At 42.4% G+C, this 15,785-nt stretch overlaps 1 protein-coding gene across 6 annotated transcripts in view; it reads right to left on the reverse strand.

Moving 5' to 3' along the window:
• LOC138210814 (disco-interacting protein 2 homolog C) overlaps nucleotides 1–15,785 on the reverse strand; it is a 133,236-nt gene that overhangs the window by 1,068 nt on the left and 116,383 nt on the right. For 4 of the 6 annotated variants that reach the window (XM_069170141.1, XM_069170140.1, XM_069170145.1 and 1 more), the window contains 14 exons: nucleotides 12,183–12,263; nucleotides 11,537–11,660; nucleotides 10,591–10,712; nucleotides 9,923–10,034; nucleotides 9,502–9,611; nucleotides 8,946–9,076; nucleotides 8,106–8,274; nucleotides 7,755–7,925; nucleotides 6,526–6,555; nucleotides 4,564–4,625; nucleotides 1,850–1,907; nucleotides 1,675–1,749; nucleotides 1,251–1,425; nucleotides 116–239 (listed from right to left, as the gene is read on the reverse strand). In XM_069170141.1, coding sequence (XP_069026242.1) covers nucleotides 116–239; nucleotides 1,251–1,425; nucleotides 1,675–1,749; nucleotides 1,850–1,907; nucleotides 4,564–4,625; nucleotides 6,526–6,555; nucleotides 7,755–7,925; nucleotides 8,106–8,274; nucleotides 8,946–9,076; nucleotides 9,502–9,611; nucleotides 9,923–10,034; nucleotides 10,591–10,712; nucleotides 11,537–11,660; nucleotides 12,183–12,263 — 1,544 coding nt within the window. The remainder of the gene's footprint in view (nucleotides 1–115; nucleotides 240–1,250; nucleotides 1,426–1,674; nucleotides 1,750–1,849; nucleotides 1,908–4,563; nucleotides 4,626–6,525; nucleotides 6,556–7,754; nucleotides 7,926–8,105; nucleotides 8,275–8,945; nucleotides 9,077–9,501; nucleotides 9,612–9,922; nucleotides 10,035–10,590; nucleotides 10,713–11,536; nucleotides 11,661–12,182; nucleotides 12,264–15,785) is intronic. The other 2 variants (XM_069170143.1, XM_069170142.1) reach the window with 1 other exon arrangement.

The raw sequence follows: 15,785 nt of genomic DNA on the forward strand, positions 1-15,785 counted from the left end.
GTTTATATTGGGATGGTTTGTTGCAGCCAAAAAAATTTTTTTTTTTTTTTTTTTTTTTTTTTTTGTGTTGTCAATGTGGTACTGTAGTTGTTGTTGTTGTTGTGTGTTTCATCACCACTCTGTGATGCTCTTGTGCGTCCTGATGACGGAGGTCTCGATGTCGATGGGGTGGTAGCGCATCCCTCGCAGCTCCATGGCTTCCTCCAGCGCTCCGACCACATACAGGGCGTCGTGACGCTCTACGCACACGCACACGCACACACGCACACGCACACGCACACGCACACGCACACACACACACACGCACACACGCACACAAACTTGAGTTTTTCTGACAGTAGCGTTTCTTTTTGGAGAAATGTTTTTACAATGTTAAATATTTTCTGTCATAGAAGTTTCCTACATTTAAAAAAACAAACAAACAAACAAACCCAGAATTTGTTTGGTTGAGTCGTTCAGACTCTTTTTAAAAAAAAAAAATTATTTAGTTATATTTGTGGTTATTTTTTGCCTCATATCTTTCTATATTAATTTTTTGTGATGGGGCCTCACAGCCAAAGAATTTTCACACAATTGTACGACTTGACTGACAAATAAACATCCTGAATTTAAAGGAGCAGTCTGTTGGATTTGGTGCCATCTAGTGGTGAAGTTGCAGATTGCAAAAAACCCCCACTAAAGATCGATCTCGTGTTTGGTTTGTCCCCTCTGGGCTCCTGTAGAAACTGTAACTCTAACAATAAGCTTTGACGTTAGTCTCATGTTAACTTCTAATTCATAATCGCTTTATTTATGTCTGAAGTGACGGGCTGCTGAGTTTGGAGGTCGTCTCCCTCAGTGTGGATTTGAAATCTGAAACTGGGTCAAAGGTTAAAGGTCGTACATTTAAAACAAGGCTGCCGTTGCAGAATAAAGTTTTACATGATGTGCTCTGTATATCTGAACAGTCTCTGTTCATCATTATAAAAAAATAAACATGCATCTTTTTCAAAACTGTAACGATGAAATAGTTTGTTGTTGTGATTTTACACTAATTAAAACATACTAATGAATATTATATTGTTGTCCTTCCCTTAAATCCTTTTAAATCCCGCACCCTGCTCATTTACTACCAAAATTCCCCATCTGAACATCTGACTACCGTTTTATTCCATTATAAATAAGTAACATTTCAGTTTCGCCCCAGATTTAGAGGACTGAGCCCTCAGAGCTGCAGAGAGAAAAACCCCGTTGATAAAAAAGTCTTTCACCTCCACTGGCGTCGGTCAGTTCGGTCCGGCGCAGGAAGCCCAGGTATCCGGTCCGAGCCCAGACGGTTTGCGTGTCTCCGAAGCTCAGTCTGGAGTTGAAGTGGTCCGACTGCAGCGCCTCGTCGCCGTAGACGGTGAAGTAGCCGCTGGCGTTGTGGCCGCTGTGCACCCAGATCTGCAAACGCACGTCCAGACATTACAGACAATCAGGTACCTACTGACGCAAAAATGATCAAGTGTTATGTTCATTAATACTGGGGGATAATTATTCTTTTCATTTTGAATTGCTTTTATCTATAAACTGTCAGTTTAGAGGACAATCCTCATCATTTTGTAAATATCGGGGAGCCGAGTTCGTTCTTTTAGTTTTAATGAACACTTAGAGATGCGATAATCAGCAGTGAATATTCATGTTCTGACAAACCTCTCCCAGGTGCGACTCTCCCATTGGTCCCTTGGTCTCCGGGTTGGCGATGATGATCCGGACCCCCGGCAGGATCTGCTCGAGGAGTGAGGAAGATGAATCGGAGAAAAACAACATATTTATAATATAATATATCTTTTTTTTTTAAAGAAGAAGAAGAAGAAGAACTTCCCACCTTGCCGGACTCCATCAGCGGCAGACTGTGTGGCGACCCCCTCTCGACTAGTCTGACCCTGCGGAGCGAAGCGACATCACACCATGAAAGAAAACGATCTGACAACAAAACAATCACTCAGACAAGTGCAGTAAGTGCAAAGTATTTACTGAAGGAACAGAAAATTTGGAGACTTTATCTCGCAATTACAAGGTTAAAGATAATTATTAATCAACGCCATTTCTTTTAATGATGAGAAAACTATCTCAAGTATTTTGGTTATTCAATTTAATTCCATCTATATACAATTATATATATATATATATATAAATGAATATATTATATATATATGGACTTATTTTCCAAAATGTGAACAAACAGTCTAAAAACCAGACGTAACCTGCGGCACAATTTCATCCCCATTCAGAAGTTGCTTGAGAAACGCTCCATTTTAAGCAACAAATAACAGTAACAAATGCAAACATAAAAACGTACTTCAACAGATTCATATCCTACATAGATAAATATAATATAAATATGAAAAGTTGTTTTTTTAATGTATTTTTTGAGTAATGTATTCATTTTATTTTATAACTTTTTTTTCTCCCTTTGGGGAATAAAAGAAGACGCGAGTTCACCAAATACCGGTTCCTTCTCCTCTCAGGACTATTTCATATTTCAACATTTCATTTCCCTTTGACACATTCGTATTATTCCCATCTTCTCTGCTGTGATTGCAGCTCAAGAGAACTTTAACAGGACATTTCCGGGGAACCGATCTGGGAACTCTCCATTTTTTTTGCAGTGATATCGAATTTTCCGCGAGTCTCTGCCGAGAGATTTAACTCCCCGAATTAAATTTGAGATGAAATAAAGAGGAGAATGCGGAACAACAGAAATCCTCCTGACCACCAAAAAAAAAAATATATAAAGCGACAGATGCGGTTTGTCAGATTACAAACAAGCAACATGGAGAGTCTCTGGTAGGAGCAGTCCTGCTGAAATCAACAGTGATTACATGTAATCATGCACGCTGACGGTTATATTTAGTCCCAGCGGGGCTGCACAGCCTCGCTGGGACTTCTCTGGATGAGAATCTGCAGACACCATAATGACAGTCTGGAAACTTCGGGGAGCGGTAACGACTCCTGACAAGTTTAAATTTACATTTTACAGTTGGGGCTGGTGTCGGCCCGAGCCGAGGTGTTGCTCCTTTAATCCCCACGGGACCACCTTGTCAGGAGAGATTTGAATAACTCCTCGTGTCGCTCGTTATCCCGGAGTCGTTGTCCATCTCCGTTGCCTGGAAACTGACAGCGTTTCACCACCTCCAGACATGAACTCTGACAGTAATGTTGAGCCCTAGCGGCGATTTCCAAACCGCTAGCTGGTTCATTAAAGTCACACTTTGTCTCCCCGCTGAAAGCCCCCCAAAAAAAAAACAAATTCAGGAGCTGCTGAATCAGCACGAGACGCAACTCCGACTGGGTTTCGACGGGTTTGTAAAAGTTCGTGTTTGTCAGACGGGATGTGGAGAGGAGGTGAAAGCGTCACATTGTTTTTTGGAGAAACTTTCCAGCTTCTCATTAGACTCATACTTTTTAACTTCACAGGGCTCCGGGCTGTAGAGGACATGTCTGGCACGAGAATAGAAATCTTTATTTATGCGGCGTGTTTGCTGAGCTGCCCAGCAGAGGGCCGCAGCAGGACGGAGATCCCACAGGACCGAACCCAGGAGTTTAGAAACACACTATATATATTTAATGTCTGCGTGAGAGCGGATTCCAGAAACAGACTCGATGTGAGATGAAATTTTGCGCCGAGAAAATAAAATACACCGGGAGGTTTATTACTGGACCAAGCGTGCAACTTTAAAGGTAAAAAAAAAACAACCCTTTTTGATCAATCTTCATATCATTAACAATTTAATCGATGACTAATTGTCGTACAAATAATGGAGGTTAATGATTTAATTGTCTTTTTGTGTTCATTTTATGTCACTATTATAGAAAAAAAACCTAATCATAGTTTACTGATACACATATTTCATCTTATGGAGAAGAACAGCCGTGAATTGGCATTTAACATTAGAACATATGAATAAAAAATAACATTTCTGTTTGCCTTTTTAAAACATAAATATGAACCTAAATATGTAACGCCTACGACTTTTATATAAAAGAAATGACTGACTATGAAAGATACCAACATTCAAAATGAAATATGTGCTATGGAGATGCTAAAACTCCTCGTGCCATTAAACCACAGAAGAAGAAGAAGAAGAAGAAGAAAAGGATGAGATGGAAAAAACGACTTAAATACAGAGATTAAATGTGACTTTCTGTTATATTTCATACGGATGAATGGAAATGAATGTAATATTTCTAATGAAACATATGGCCTCAAACTATTGTAAAGTTAATCCCAAAGTTGTCGTGGTTTTAAGCAGCTACTTCAATTCGTTTAATTCTGTCGTGAACTGAGAAGATGGATGACGGCGATGAGAAGTAAAGATGATTATTGACATGTTTAATAAATGGTGGAGAAGAGCCTCGTTTTTTTTTTTGTTTTTAATCAACCTGATATCGATAATTGGGAGAAAAAAAAAAAAAAGACTTAAAAACAAATGATTTAATGACTGAGCTTTCTTCGTTTTGGACTTATTCCATCAGGAAAAGTAATCTTAAGTTTCTCATTCTTTGATACGATAAATGATAAATAAAGCGTTAACTCACCTGTCGTGTCGCAGCGCCCTCATGTCGACAAACACGGTGGTGGGGTCGGGTCCCGAGGTGCCCTGAGGAAACACCGGCGACGGCACAGTTAGCCACGACCATCGTTTACAGAAAATACGACTACGGCTACTTCTACTCGGACCGGGCCGCGGCGGGAAGCTACTCCTCTCGTGCATTAGTGCCGACAAGAGACCAAAGCTTTTTCTTTTTTTACCTCCACAGCCAGAGGAAAGTCAAAGCTTTGGGTTTGAGAACAAAGGTGGGAATCCCAAAAGCTCTACGGCATTTATTAAATTAAATTTATTAAAGGAAATGATCAAAATAACACAGAAGATATCCCCCCCCCAAAAAAAACGTGTTAAATCAGATTCTAGTTGATTGACATGCAAACGAAACGTCACAATTAAAAGTGCTTTGAAGAGGAAAGAGAAAAAGGTGGGAAAGTGAAGAGTGATGACGCCCTGAGAAGAAAAACACATACACCAATATAAAATATCCATGATTTTGATTTACATCTCTTATATCTCTGTTAGTTTATGATCGTTTATAAGTGCTGAAACTCGTGAGTGAAATTTTTAGGGAAGAAAAATCAAGACAAGAGAAAAAGAAAAGAGATCCGACCCCTCTCTTCCTCCACCATCCCTCCGTTATCCACAAAGAGCCCGACGCCGGACACACAGCTGCATGCTGGGAGTCGAAAGGCCCAAACCCCCCCCCCCCCCCCCCCCCCCCCCCCCCACCCCCCTGAAAAAGGCTGAAAAACCCAGCGTCTCCAAGGAGAAAGTGATCACAGGCGGTTTGAAACTCCGCCCAGAAGAAGAACTTTAATTAAGTGATTTATTCGCATTTGATTGGAACAAACAGACCAAAGGTGAAGATATGTTTTTCATTTCTTTTGACACTGGAATCTTTTATAAAAGTGCGGTTACACCAGAAAAAACGCAGACGGAAATTCAGCCGTGCTGGCTAGCGAGCTACTGTGGCTAATAAGCTAGTTGCTAACACGCTTTAAAAAAAAATTAGTAAAACCGAAAGCCTGAAAGCGGAATAAGTCCGTTGGGAGTCCGAAGTGACCATATTTGGATGGAGCTGTGGGAGGAGCAAGATCTGACTCGATCTGATTGGGAACCCGGGGAAACTACGCCCCGCCCACTGATAGCGGAAACCTGACTGCACCACAGGCCTGTCAATCAAACAGACACCCCGCCAATAATGCTGCTTTTTGAGGCCTAATATCTAATAAACGACGGGATTATTTTCAGATAAACCGCCAGAAAACTATAAAGGAGGCGTGACTTTGGTGAACGACACCAAGTTGACACGTGGAAAATTTTGTGTTGACTTTAGATTTCATTGGAGAAGTTGAATGGGAGTCTATGGAGCCGGCGCATATAGAAGCCGACCCCTAGTGGTGGCCCTCGGTGGTATTGCAGTTTAAGGCACTTTCACATTGGCCTCAATTTTCAGATCTGGAAGTTATGTCCTTTTAGATACAGTCTTTTGTTGTTGTTGTGGAGTTCCTCTGTTGACCTTGATGCCAGCACAAGCTAGCCGCTATAGCGTTGCCATGGTAAGTTATCCTGCAGGAAATGATGTAATGTTGGAGGAATATTTCCAGTGCAAAGTTTTTAGGGTATTTTTTTGGGTTTCCCAGAATGCTCTTCTTAAAGTCATTTATTCGTCACACTTGGATGCGTTAACGAATAAATGACATGAAAATGTGAAAAGTACGCATTAAAAGTACGTAAACCAGCAGCGACGCGAATTTGCGATGATTGTTCCCCCAAAAAAAAAAAATAATAAATATATTTAGGTGCGATATTTGAGATCTGAGATTTCAGTGGTACTTTAAAGTTTGATCGAAAGCCAGCTGATGAGTGATGTGCTGACAGGCAGTAGGTGGTGGAGGTGGTGGTGGTTGTTGGGCGGGGGAGGGGGGTGAGGTTGATGGTGGTTCCCTACCTGGTCGGCAAGCTTTCCCAGCCTGTGAGGCTACAGCAGCGAAGAGGGGGCGGAGGAGGAGGAGGAGGAGGAGGAAAGTGAAGGGGGCAGAGGAGGAAGTAAAGAAGGAGGGAGGGCGGAGACAAAACCAAGGATGAGAAATGTGGGCGGGGTTATGCACAAAAACAAGAAAGGGAAGAGGGAGGAAAACACGTCAAAATGGAAAAACTCAAAAGAAACAAAAAAAAAAAAAAGTCAGAGCAGAAAAGATTGTTCAGCCAAATGTTAGTTTGGTCGTTTTAAAGCCGCTTGTTAAAAGGATTTAGGAAAATTATTCCACATACTGTTGAAAGTCTGTTAACTAATCGAGTCGTGCAGTTAGAAATCTTAAAATTAAAAGAATAAATTGAGGTAAAAATCTGAAACAATACTTTTATCAGGAATAAAAAAAACGGGTTTTAATAACAGCACATTTCGATGTGAAACAATCCGAGGTTTGTAAAATCATAGTTGAAATGTAAAAGCGATGATCAGCTTGAGATGGAGGGACGACTCTGAACCTGAAGGACATACAGTAAAAAAAAAAAATGAATGTCTCAGGAACTGATCTGATTGGATGAAAGACAGCAGGTTGCAGAGAATGACCCGTGACTTTAACTCTGCTAATATCTGGATTAATGTGTAATTCTTGCACTGATGTGTATATAATATATATTTTTACACTTCAAAGGCAGAAAATGAAAAGTTATCAAATGACCCGAGGAGCCGTGAAAATCTTTCAAGCGATGAACGAAGGTTGTTAAAACGTTCAAATTCACCCCAAAAAATATACACAAAACAAAAAGTCAGATATTCTCAGCATGTTTCAAGAATTAAGACGAGAAGACTGATAGAAGTTTAATCTCTGCGTATAAAGACTGAGTTTAGCCGAGCTAAGCACAAAAACTGGAAGCAGGAGGAAAAGTAAACGGAGACGCCTTCCTGAAACTCCCAACCTGTCTCATATTTGTGGATGTTTTCCAGGGTTCAACTCCTCCCGGAAAATGTAACTTTTTTTTCCAAATAAAATGATGAAATTTTACACCATTTTTGACCATTTTAATTACAGTAACTAATATTTTCAAAAAGAAATTCAAAAAAGTCTACAGCAGCTAACTGTAACAGAAGCAGGTCGGTTCTTGAGATGCCCTCGGTCTCTGTTAAAAAAAAAAAGTGAAATGGAAAACCGAGAAGGTGAAAATGTGACGGACCTGCAGGCAGATCGCCAGGTTGACTCTGCAGCCGAAGGAGGTGCTGACGGCTCGAGGGTGGAGTCCCAGATCCTTGAAGAGTTTGGAGAAGGACTGCGTCAGGGCGATGCGGGGACGCTCCTCCGCCACGACCACGCAAGTCCTCACCCGGGACAAGTCCAGACCTCGAGACTGGAGAGGGAAGGGAGGGGAGGGTGGGGAGTGTAGGGAGGGGAAGGTGGGGAGGGGAGGGTGTGGGGGGGGGGTGACAAGGTTTGTTGGAGGAAACATCACTTCTGACCCTCGATTCACGGGATTTGAAAAAAACAACAAAAAAAAAAAACCGCGAGACAGAAGCCGTCCCCCTCTGACCTTCAGGGAGTCGGTCTGCAGGCCGAGGCCTTTGGTGCACAGCTCCATGACGCTGTAGGAGCAGAAGGTGTCGCGCACTTTGTACTGGCTGACGGCCGACAGCCAGAGAGCCGGGTTCACTTCCAGCTCGGACGGAGGGATGAGGATGGACTGGTGACCTGAGTACACACTGCAAGAGAGAGCCGGACGTTTCTACCAACTCTATACTCTAAATCTAACACAACTTCAAATTGGTGCTTTAATGGATTTTGTTGCCAATAAGCAGAATATAGAATAGAATATATTTTCCCTTGTTTTTTTTATTTTTTTATTTGACAAAAAAATGATGCATTTTCTCACAACCATAGACTATTATCATTGCAATATATATTAAAAGTAATATTGAATTAAATAATACAAAAAAATATGTCTCCTACATAATCACCAAACGTTGGCAAAATAAAGTTTATAGTGAAGCTACGGTGGTTTTAATGTTATAATGGTAGAGAGGGCAAGAAATGACCGAATTGACAGGAGCCTTTTGTTTGCTTCAAATTATTAGAAATAAAGTGAAACAAATGTTTTAAAGATCGGGAAAAATGTCTGGAGCCATAAAATATGTCAGAATTTTGTATACAAAAAAAACCTCTAAAAGACTTTAAATAAATATAATCCACTAATTCTAACTAAAAACTGAACTTTTCTTCCCTCTTGTGTTGTTTAATCTGTAAATAACACATTTTCCAACATATCTTTTGTATGTTTTGTCTACAAAACTCTCACTTTGTAAAGGAAAGTTATGAAAAACAAACGTGGTCTGAGTGAACACTTAAATATATACTTTTTTTTTTTGCGTCTCACCTGCAAAGGCACCAGAGGACGAAGCCCAGGCCGCAGTACGGGTCGAGGCAGATGGCGACCTCCCTGGACGGGTAGAGCTCACACTGCAGCTTGATGGAGCGGCAGAAGGCACTGGTGGCTGTGTGAGACATCTGCCGGGAGACGGAGACACGACGGACAGATAAAAAAAACGTTAAAACAAAGAAAATACAGATTACAGTATTTGGTTTTTTTCCCGCTGCAACGTCGAGAAACAAATCAGGATTTTAGGTCGGAAAACCTTCGATAAATTCAAGAGTTTCTGAAAGGGCTTTGGGTGCTGACGCAGCAGTGCGGAGATGGTGGGCAATTATTTGACCAAAAACAATGTTTTTTAATGTAATTTGAGACATTATGATATACATTTAAAATTCTGCCATTGAAGTAATAATCCGACTGTTTTTAACGAGTATTTTTGTGCAGTGTGTGTGTGTGTGTGTGTGTGTGTGTGTGTGTGTGTGTGTGTGTGTGTGTGTGTGATTTTGGAAGACTTCCTTCCTGACTCCACGGCTGGACATTTTTGTTTATAAGTCATTACCTTGACTCCAGCGAGCATGCCGGTGGTGGAGACGCTGAAGTCCAGGTAGGCCAGGGTGTCGGGGTTGGACGGTTTATGCAGCAGAGGAGGTTTCTTCTTTGGCAAATCGTCTTCAAAAAGAAAAAAAAAAAAAAAATCAACCATCGGCACGACGTCATTTCCATGATTTGAAACAGAACTTAAGGGGAAAAAAATAATTAATTCCCGCAAATAAACAGATAAAACTGTCTATAAACCAACTTCATCTGAAATGACCTCTTTGAAACTGGAATTCAAATATGTCAGTTTTAGCCTCAGTGTGTCAGTAAAAGATATCTGTGTCTGTGTCTGTGTGTGTGTGTGTGTGTGAGTGTCTGTGTGTGTGTGTGTGTGTGTGTGTGTGTGTGTGTGTGTGTGTGTGTGTGTGTGTGTGTGTGTGTACCTGTGTCCAGGACGGGAGGCCACGACCGGACGTCCACGGCCGCCGAGGCCTCCTTCGACCTCAGCAGCTTGTTGATGACCTGCGTGGTCATCACACACACCGACCGGCTCACCTGCGACGACCAATTAAACGAGGGCATTCAAATATATATATATATTTATATATTTTTTTTAATCGATCGTTTTAAATCACGCAAATCCAGATGTTCTATTTCTTTATCCCTCAAATTTCGTGATGCGCCCTCTGGTGGAGGCCTCCGGTAAGACGTGGCTAAGAATGTGAACGAATACAATCAGGACTTGTGGTTAAAAGAAGCAAATATATCTCCCATATATCACAACAACAATAACTTTGAAGCATAATTTTGCCCCATTTTCTTAACGGCACCGGTTGGATGCAACTTATAAATTAGTCAAACAATCTTTTTTTTATATCCCCGAACAGCATCTTTTCTTTGCGTCCATCTTTTCAGGTGGATTGAAACAGATGAAAGTTTCTCTGCTGAGAATAATCAGTCAATCTTTTTTTAGTCCGATCATTCTTAAAAAGTAAACGCGTCCGTCCGCTTTCTCTTAAAAACGGTCCCTCCACTTCAGCGTGAGGACGATGCGACTAGTTACGAGTACAGTAAAATCGCTGACGGTGTTGTTGTTGTTGTTGTTGTTTACCTCCACGATCATCTTGACGGTGGGCAGCGTGGTGGCGATGTTCTGCGGGTGAGGCGGCCGCACCGTGATCGGCACGCAGCCGGCGTAAAGGCAGCCGTAAAACGCCACGATGAGGTCGATGCCTGCAAAGGGAGGAGGGAGATTTAAAAAAAAAAAAAAGGGGGGGGGGGGAGGGGTGAGGAAGAGGAAGAGGAAGAGGAAGAGGAGGGAGACAAGAAGGTAATTCAGGATTTTGGAGAAAAAAGAAAAAAAAAGAAAAATCTTTCTCCACTTTCTCCTATTTACAGTCAGTTCTGGAATTTAATTAAACTGGTGGCTCTACATTTTTACATTTTAATTCAATGAATTCTGAATAAATCAATTCAGTTAAGTTATCGATACGCTGATTGTGGAATAATCAGTGTATTATTTAGCTATAACGAGCTACTATAATAAAAGCTAACAGTTAGCCCGGCGTCTTGGCGCGTGAACAAACTGAACCGGAGAAGTTTGTTCCAACGCCGGCGGAAAGTCGCTGGTTTTCCCGCCGAAAGTGAATAAATCGTCCCGGTCAACGTCACCGCTGACTCGAAGCGGTTTTAACTTTCTGCTAACTGCTAAAAGACATCACTTCCTGCCTGAGACGAGCTGGGAGCTTCAAAATAAAAGCACCAGCATCTCTGCTCACAGTACTTTTTTTTTTTTTTACTTTATTATAACCGTGATTTATTTGAGATTTATTATAACAGTACTTTATTTTGCTTTGCTTGGCTATTTATAAATTGCAATACATATCGAAGCGGCACCAACGTATTGTGACGAGATAAGCTAAAGGCGCGCTGGGTCGGATCAGCTTTTATTTTGAAACCTGAATGAATTTATAGATATCGGCGTGTTAGACATGAGGCGAGCGAGCTGTTGTGTTGTGTTGTGTTGTTGTGTTGTGTTGTGTTGTTGTGTTGTTTACCCGGAGGGTAGACCAGTGCGACGTGGTCTCCGTCCTGCAGGTGGCCCCGTTCACCCAGCATGGCGGCAATCTTCTCTGCTCTCTTGTGCAGCTGAACACAAGTCAGAGAGCTGGCTATCGTACCCTGGAGGAGGTCACACACACACACACACACACACACACACACACACACACACACACACACACACACACACACAGCAGCGGATGATTGACACGTTCAATCAGCGATGTGTATCAGCAGACGTCATGTCAGATTTTCCGCTGCAGCATCTCAGCGCCGGACAGCTGTAAGCAAACCAGCTGTTCGTGTTGTCATCATGCAAACAAACCAAACGGGTCACACGCGACCTGTTCACACGATCTCACGTTCAAACTGCATCATGAGAACCATTTCTATTCTTTCTTCAACCAACACTGGAAATAAAGCTGATTTTGCAGCATAAAAAAGAAAAAAGGGGAAATCCTGGCAACTATAAATTTCAAAATACACAGATTTGTTTGTTTGCTGCACTTGTTTTATGTTTTAACCTCGACAGGACCTCGCTGCTGACCTCCCGTTCAAAAGCAATACAAGTTGTAAACAGGTAGACAATAGTTGGTGGATATCTTCATGTACAGTGTGTGTGTGTGTGTGTGTGTGTGTTACCCTGGAGTTGAGGAGTGTGTACAGGACGTGGTCTGGAGTGGTCTGGGCTCTCCACTGTAACACCTCAGACAGGAAGAGGAACTGAAAGACACAAACAGTCAAAAATAATTATAATATATACACCGCATTTGATTATACTGAATCATATCGACACCGGGAACAGAGCTGCAAACACCGCGGGAGGATTCACTGTTAAAAATGACATCAGTTCATCGACCCACCGCAGCGCAGACACCGACCCTCTCAAACCCGCCGGAATATTTCAATAATCGGAGCCTCAACCGACAGGATCGGGTCGGGTCTGACGGTTCAAGTTGTCAATTACAAACTCGAGAATTCAGACATTTACAAACACGTCGTACATTTTTGACAGCCGGAGCGTTAAAATGAGGCTGAAATGAGCAAAGATGTCTCGGCGTGTTAAACACCAGCTGCTTCGACTGCTCTCTTCTCCTGTTTCTGTACGTTTTCACGTGTTTATTTACTCGTTTTGATGCGCGTGTTCATTTGCATATAGAGCGGAGAAGTGAGGTCACTCGAGAGGCATGTTGATGCCACGTCTGAACAGGATCAGAGAAAACATGCTGAGCACGTTAATATACTTCCTTGTGTGCTTTGAACAAGTTAAAATTCTGCAGAAAACCTTATTTCTTCTTGATGGAAACTTATTACACGTCTCTTTGTACGCGTTAAGACAATTCTCGGTTGTTTCCTCTGATAATATTTCAGAAAATGACCTGCAGCTTTAAAAGGACTCGGTGCAGACTGACCCCTTTAAAATGCAACAGACAAACAGACTTTAACCAACTTTTTTTTTCTCAAGTTCAGTGAACCTTAACAGATTTACAGATGGTAAAAATCAGAAATTTAAGAAATGATTAACTCAAACCTCAAACTTCCATTTTTAAATGAAAAACTATTTCATAAATAGTTCCAACTCAGAATACTATTTAAAAATGTCCTCAGCTTCTTTGTACAGCTAACAGCAGCTTCCTGGAGAAAAGCCAGCGCATGAACTCAGGAGCTGTTCTCACTTTATTACTTCCAATAAATTCTTTCAATGGTGTCTTTTTTTTTTTATATAGCTTTTTAAAATATCACCACAGTTAATTGGGTGAGCGTAATTTCTTGGAAACATCCCTGTAAATGTATGAATTTTTTTGGGCCTCGATAGCAGTCTCCTGATAAAATATAAATCTGGCAGCTCAGTGGATCTTACTGTGCTGGGAAATTAAGGTGGGGGCTGGAGGGGTGCTCTTAATTTGGCGGGGAGGGGAGGGAGTGTAACGGGGGTGGTGGTGGTGGTGGTGGGGGGGACTTCACACTTTACGACAGCGGAGACAAAAGGAAGACGGGAGCGATGGAAATTGGAGACGGGAGGAGAGAACAAATCAAGACGGAGCGAGTTTGTTTCTGGGCTCATGAATTTTTCAGGAATTGCTGCTGAGTGGAGCTCATGCCTGTTACGTTCTGCTCTGCCAGACAGAGTCGTGTGTGTGTGTGTGTGTGTGTGTGTGTGTGTGTGTGTGTGTGTGTGTGTGTGTGTGTGTGTGTGTGTGTTGCCGGCCGCTCCGCTGACAGATGAAGACTCAAGAGTCTGAACCCTCCGACCGTAAAGCTCCCACTCTGCGGTCCGGGGGGTGCGCTTGATTTGTGCTGCAAATTTCACCGACGGGGACCAGATACTGAATACTGAAGCAGATGAAGGAGCTCGTAAAGTCTGCGAACCTTTTGTATCCTCAGCAGTTGTACAAAAAGAAAGACCGACTGGGCTGCGAGTGAGATCTGTTTTTTTCTGATCGACAGAGCTGACAGAGGTTTGTTTGGTTTTTTTTTTCCTCTTCGGGGAAATCAAAGCGGTAGTTTGGGTTTCAGTATTTATGTGACTTAATATAGTGTTTTTACGGACGGTCTGTTTAGGGTGTTTAAACCTCTTTCCTGATACTTTTCTTTTTTTTATTCACTTTGGATTTGATGAGAGAAGTTGAATGGGAGTCTATGGAGCCGGAGGCTTTTTGGAGCCGACCTCTAGTGGCACTCGCTGGTATTGCAGCTTTAAAGCACTTCTTGCATCGGCCTCATCTTTCAGAGCTGGAAGCTACGAACACTTTTTATATCCAGTCTGCAACATATGATCACGTGGGGCAAATTTGTGGAAACGTTTTTTTTACATGGGAATCTACTTCACACATTACACCGTGAAAATGTCTCAAAACCACGTCTCACTTGTGTAAAATCACACGAGATTGAAAATCCGTGTGATTTTTCTGTAATGTAACAACAGTTGTTATTTGATCAAATTTCAGCACTTTAAAGAGGCTGAAAGGTACATATCGTCAGACCAAGCATAGCTACCGGCGTACAGAAACTCTTGAAGAGCCGGGTATCATTTCAGAGTATCCAGAAATACGTTCAGATTTGTTTTTTTAAATTTTATGGCCAACGCCTGCATAACAAATCATCCCTTCAAACGAGCGTATTTCAGACTCCGCCATCAGAGCGATCACGTTTAAGGCGGTTAAAGTGGTTTGTGTTGGATGTAAGAGAAGCGGTGACCCCCATTTAAACCTCCGCGGAGCTCCTCGGGAGATAAAAAAATACACCGCTGATAATAAAAAACAACCCTGTTATCTGGAAGAGAGAGGACCGGCATGCCGAACGCCGACACAAAGGAGCTCTTGAATTCCAGGCCGCAGATACGAATCTGGTCTCAAATAGCGAGAATGAAATGGCTTTCAGCGCCAGCGTCGGAGTCTCGTGTTTTTAACGCCTCGGCCGTATATCTGATGTCATCATCGGTCGCTTCGCCGAAGCCCGACGCGGCGACCCGCCCGGCAGGGACAACGTGACTGACATTCGCATTAAAATACACACATCTTCAAATCCGACAGAGTACTGTCGAGTTAGTTTGAGGAGGAAAAAGATTTCTCCTCTCGGATTCGTTTAGAAAGTGATGACGGTGCGGAAACTTTGGAGGAAATTCCTGAAAATCGCTGTTTTGTTTGAGGAATTTTAAAAGTGGACAAAAAAACTTCAACAGACACTTCGGGTGAGTCAAGTAAAGATATAGGTTTAAAAAAAAAAAAAAAAAAAAAAAAATTACATTAGGATGTCGTTTTATGGACACGGCACGAATAAACGTTATTAATCACACGTAGAAAAAAAAACATGTCAACAAACACAGACTTTAAATAACGGCTGCACCGATAGTATGTTTGTAAGAATAAAAAGGAGCTCACACACACAGAGGGGCTTGGTTTTCAGGAGGATGGGGGTGGAGGTGATGGTGGGGGGGGGGGGATGATGGGGGTGGAGGTGATGGTGGGGGGGGGTGATGGGGGTGGAGGTGATGGTGGGGGGGGTGATGGGGTGGAGGTGATGGTGGGGGGGAGGGGGAGGATGATGGGGGTGGAGGTGATGGTGGGGGGGATGATGGGGGTGGAGGTGATGGTGGGGGGGAAGGGGATGATGGATGAACAAGTCGACAGATTGGAAGAACGAAGCGACGACAACGAGGACGAAGATCAGAGTACGAACGAGCTCCGATTTGTCTTTCAAACCCCGACGGACCAGATTCATCCGTTCAGCCCTCGAGTTGTTCAG

The sequence above is a fragment of the Embiotoca jacksoni genome, unplaced genomic scaffold (genome assembly GCF_022577435.1).
Source record: "Embiotoca jacksoni isolate LCO1_2020_lvr unplaced genomic scaffold, fEmbJac1.0.p SCAF_48, whole genome shotgun sequence".
Lineage (NCBI taxonomy): Eukaryota > Metazoa > Chordata > Actinopteri > Embiotocidae > Embiotoca > Embiotoca jacksoni.